Below are 5,329 nucleotides of genomic sequence, written 5' to 3'. Positions count from 1 at the left end.
TCTGTTTCCCTCTCCTTTGCTCTCTGTCTCTCCCACTCTTGATTTTGCTGTCTGTCTGTTTCCCTCTCCTTTGCTCTCTGTCTCTCCCACTCTCCCTATCTTTCTCTCTCTCTCTCCTTCCTCTCCATCCTGCCTTCTGCCCTCGATGCTGTGTGATGACTCCAGCTGTTCTCAGGCTTGTGTTTGAGCAGGAGCAGCTGACACCTTGACCCGGGACACATGAGACAGCCTGAAGTTCCCATGTGGCACAGCAATTACAAGCCACACGACTCGGACATGCATGTACGATGGAATAGGAAACTTCTGAGATCCCAGTTACAACGAGAGAATGCCTCCCAACCTGTGCTTGTTTATTTTAATTTGTTCATGGGATGTGAATGTCACTGGCCAGGCCAACATTTATTATCCCTAATTGCCCAGAGGGTAGTTAAAAGTCAACCACATTTCTGCGGGTCTGGAGTCACACGTAGGCCAGACCCGGTAAAAGACATCAGATTTCCTTCCCTGGGGACATGAATGAACCAAATGGATCTTTACGACAATCAACTGTGATTACTGGTTGCCATTCTTTATTCTGGATTTTAATGTAAATCTACCTGCCATGGTGGGATTTAACCCATTCCCCCAGTGTATTAGCCTAGATTTTTGGCATTGATAGTCCAGTGAAACTACCGCTCCATCACCGTCTCTCCCTTCATTTGCTGACTGTTACACCAACCCCTGACTGAATGTTTTCAATTTCCTAAATCTTAATTTCACTCAAATCTCACCGAAAAGGCAGTCCCTCCAGCACTGCAGCACACCACACTGCAGTGCCAGAGCCATAATACTGCTGTACTCTCAGTATAATGGTGTGACTTTGAGCTGTACAGTACAGAAAGATCCCTTGTAGTTTGATCCCTGGTCAGTTCTATGTGTTGATCGCTGTAGGGAAATATTACAGTCATTCCCAGAAGCCCTGATCCTGATCTTGACACTTCAGTCTAGCCCCATTTTAGTTCCCTGGAGGTAAGCACGTGGACTTCAGGTCTGTGAACACAACCTTTGCCAGTGTTACGAGCAGCACCCCTCCTAATGGCTCCTACCTTGGTTGCAATCTTGTTAAGTGTCTCCCTTGGTATAGATGTTATATAAATACAGGTTGATGTTGAATGTGCAGTGTAAGTGTTGTTGTCCATTTGCTGACTGCTCTTCCCTTCTGTTTGTCAGCATGTGGAATCCCAGCTCCAGACTCTCAAAGTGCCATACATCATTGTCCTGTTATCCGAGATCTTCCCAGACAAACTCCGACTTTTCCAAGAGGTCGATGTGTAAGTACAGCTACAGTTAGCATCGGGAAACTCATTTGGCAAGCTAGGCTGGAGAAAGGACTGCATCAATTTATCCAGTGTGGCTGCAAACTATAAGCCAGACAGTGAGATTAGGATGGATGGCGACTTGTCAGCCAGCACCAACATGATGGGTCAAATGGTCCCCTTCCATACTGCAAATTTCTATGACTGAGATAATTGGCAAGAAACGCCAGTGGAAAGATGAGGAGACCCTTCCTTGCTCAGTCAATCTAAATGCACTGCCTAAAAAGGATAGCGAGAGCAGATTCAGGAATAACTTTCTGAAAAACAGATAACCATTGGCCGATTCGCTTAACATCTTCTGCTGGAAAAATGTTGGAATCAATTATGAAGGAAGTCATAGCAGAGCATTTGGAAAAGCACAATCTCATGAAGCGGAGTTAAAATGGCATGAAAGAAAAAGTTGTGTCCTTCTAATTTATGAGAGTTTTTCGAGGCAGTTTAAGGTGAGAGGAGTAAGATTTAAAAGGGACCTAAGGGGCAATGTTTTTCACACAGAGGGTGATGCGTGTATGGAATGAGCTGCCAGAGGAAGTGGTGGAAGCAGGTAATCAGGAAGGCTAATGGAATGTTGGCCCTTGTTTCAATAAGGTTAGAGTAGAAGAGTAGGGAAGTCTTATTCAATTGTACAAGGAGTTAGTGAGACCACATCTGGAGTGCTGTGAGCAGTTTAACGAAAGATGTCATTTCAGTGGAGGCAGTTCAGAGAAGGTTCACTAGAATGATTCCCAGTATGGAGGGATTGTCTTATGAGCAAAGGCTAAACAAATTGGGATTCTGCTTGTTGGAGTTTAGAAGAATGAGAGTGACCTCATTAAAACATTTGGATTCTTGTGATGTCTTGTGTTCTGTGTTGAGCAGCACAATTGAATTTTATTCAAAGCTCTTTTACCACATGGGTGGGAGAGGCCAGAGACTGCTCTGAATCTGGCTTTCACGTGGGACCCAGTTGCCATCTTAATTATGGCTTCTGAGGAGAGTTTAGTGACAGTCTGGCTTCCCCAGCTGAATACAGTATTTTTGTACATTTCACATTACAGTAATTACATGCATTACGTGATGTCATTGTTCCATCCCCATAATCTATACATCCAATCTTATAAAACACCCGATCAATGATTGACACCCCTATGGACAGCCTTAGATTCTCCAGTTTTACCAGACATGTTTATCATCAGGCCTTGGGATCTTATAATGTATCCCATTAATTTACATTGCAATATGAGCGGTTATATTCTTTCTCAGACATTTGCCAGATTTGCTTATCTCTAAGGACTGTTCGAATTCTGTTATTCATTGCTATCCTTATCAAATTCTGTTACTCATCTTATAATTCCTACTATTCTAATCGCAGGAGATAGAAAAAGATGCTAATTCCTACTAATTGCTATAAAATTTGCAATATTCACTGTGCCTAGGTACATGTGCCAGTAATAAATCAAACCAAATAAAAAATATATAATGTTAGTTGTATATGCAGTTAATGGTTACAACTAATGTTCGAACTCTTTAGCCTTTGGGTTGTGAACAGCCTCTCCCCAGCTGACTGTGGAAAGTTAGGTGAACACTGGCTTCTGTCTTGCAGCTGCAATTATAACTCCTTCTGTTCACATGCTGCCTATGTGTTTAAAATAGGAGAGTGCTTCTGAGATGAATTTTACTGACCCTACTCTAAACGTTTCTACACTAACTCTTTTACTTAATAAGACAACATCTATTCTATTAATAAGACTGAAACTCAATCACTTTTACAGCTCAGTGAAGTTGTCTGATCTCCTAGGGTTTTACAAGACATAATCGAATTCTCCTTTTACCTTATTATTTGTTTCTGTTATTGCAGGATCATACTTTTCTCTTAATTCTTGCTAAACTACAACTTTAGGCTGTCTGTTCCCAGACATCTCTTATCTGCAGTTATGGGTTTATACAGAACCTTGTAAGATTCTTTGTTCTGCCTGGACCCTGTTACCTTGGATTTATCTTATTCTTAAAGCTACCATTGTCCTAACTTATGATATCACTTTAATTCTGAACTTGGCAAGCTAATTCTGTGACTGCAGGTAAAAATCTTCTCCGTCGTACTTGGTGAAGGGCTTATGCCCAAAACTTTGATGCTCCTCCTCCTCGGATGCTGCCTGACATGTTGTGCTTCTCCAGCACCACACTTTTTAACTCTGACTCTCCAGCATCTGCAGTCCTCACTTTCTCACCGTCATATCTACGCCAACTAAAAATCCACAGGCAGCCATCTTGTGCCACCTCTGGCCATGGGCAGCCCTAACAGACTTGACAGGGTAAATACTGAGAGACTGCTTCCCCTTGTGGAAGAGTCTACGGCTAGAGGGCGCATTCTCAGAATAAAGGGGCACCAATTTCAGACTGGGATGAGGAGTTTCTTCTCTCAGAAGGTTTTGAGTGTATGGAGCTCCTTGCCACAGAGAGATATGGGGGCAGAGTCCTTCTGTATATTTAAGGCTGAGATATGATGAGAAATGACCAAATGGATCACTCAGCACCCACGGTCTACTTCAATCTTTGAAGATTTTATTGTTTTCCACCAATGGGGAGAATGTTTCTGTGCAGCCCAGGCACCTTTCCACTGAACAAAGGAGATTATACAGTTTAAATGCAATCGAAAGGTACAAGTACTCAGACCATCTCTGCTGGCGGCTATTCAATCAGTCCAGGCCCTCAGCATCACATGGCGGGTGATTGGGGCAGGGTCTGCTGCCTTCTAGGCGTGGGTTCTAGGACCTGTTTTTGAGCAGAGTGCTCCATATCAGCATTCCTCAAGACCGCACGTTGTCTAACCACTTTCTTGCTTTCCTTTATGAGCAGTCACAGCTTCTCATGGTTGACCATGTTCACAGGACCCACTGTGTGTATTATCTTAAACCTGTTTCCGCTGAGACAGCTATTACTTCAGCTGAAGTGCGCTTTCTGTTTGAAATGACCTGCTTCTTTAACTCAGCTGTTCCTCCAGTCATTTTATTGCTGCTTCTGCTCTGTGTCGCCACAATAGACAGACAGATTCTGATCAGTCGGGGAATCAAAGGTTACAGAGAAAATGCAGGAAAGTGGATGTGAGGCATGATCTTATTGAATGGCCTACTGCTATTCACATTTCTAATGGTCTAATTGGACACACATATGAACAGGAAGTGATTATGAGGCTGTGAGGATAGTGCAGGGCTGTAGATCCTTTCATGTCACACAAAGTGGGCTGAACAATCTCTGGGCTACGAGCTTCTGTGAGGAGGTGTAGAAACAGAACTTGAGAGTGTGGTGCTGGAAAAGTACAGCAGGTCAGGCAGCATCCGAGGAGCAGGAGAGTTGACGTTTCAGGCATAAGCCCTTCATCAGGAAGGACTTCCTCCTGCTCCTTGGATGCTCCCTGACCTGCTGTGCTTTTCCAGCACCACACTCTCAACTCTGATCTCCAGCATCTGCAGTCCTCACTTTCTACTAGAAACAGAACTTGCCTGGAATACACATCTACTGCACCTCCAGCCGAATGTAAAGGTAAGATTGTGTTTGGGTTTGCAATATAAGAGGGAATAAGCCTGATAGTGAAGGCTGCCAAAATGTCACAGAATCAGAGAAAGCCAATCAGCTCATCACACCTGCACTGGCTGTCCGAATGAGCACCATGACATCGTGCCACATCCGCCCCCCACCACCACCTGTGATGCTGCACAATATTTCAAGTAACGACAATGATTACATAATCACCCAATGCCTCAAGTGAATCTGCCACCATCACATTTTCAGGCAGTGCATTCCATAGCCTGACCACTCACTGTATGAAAAAAAATTGTTTCTTTTGCAAATGCTTTAAATCCATGCCCTCTCATTCTTGGTTCCGTTATGAGCGGGAACAGTTTCGCTATGGCCACTCTATCCAAATCTCTCATGATTTTGTAAGTTACTGTCAAATCTCCTCTTGGGCATCTCATCTCTAAGGAAAACGATCCTAA

General features: G+C 43.6%; 1 protein-coding gene across 1 annotated transcript in view; it reads left to right on the top strand.

Annotated features, from left to right (window-relative positions):
• The window catches only part of dph1 (diphthamide biosynthesis 1), a 579,143-nt gene that overhangs the window by 498,505 nt on the left and 75,309 nt on the right, over nt 1-5,329 (top strand). The window contains exon 8 of the mRNA XM_043718169.1: nt 1,210-1,310. Coding sequence (XP_043574104.1) covers nt 1,210-1,310 — 101 coding nt within the window. The remainder of the gene's footprint in view (nt 1-1,209; nt 1,311-5,329) is intronic.

This window comes from Chiloscyllium plagiosum, chromosome 28 (genome assembly GCF_004010195.1).
Source record: "Chiloscyllium plagiosum isolate BGI_BamShark_2017 chromosome 28, ASM401019v2, whole genome shotgun sequence".
NCBI lineage: Eukaryota > Metazoa > Chordata > Chondrichthyes > Orectolobiformes > Hemiscylliidae > Chiloscyllium > Chiloscyllium plagiosum.
This window is presented reverse-complemented; position numbering and strand designations above follow the sequence as displayed.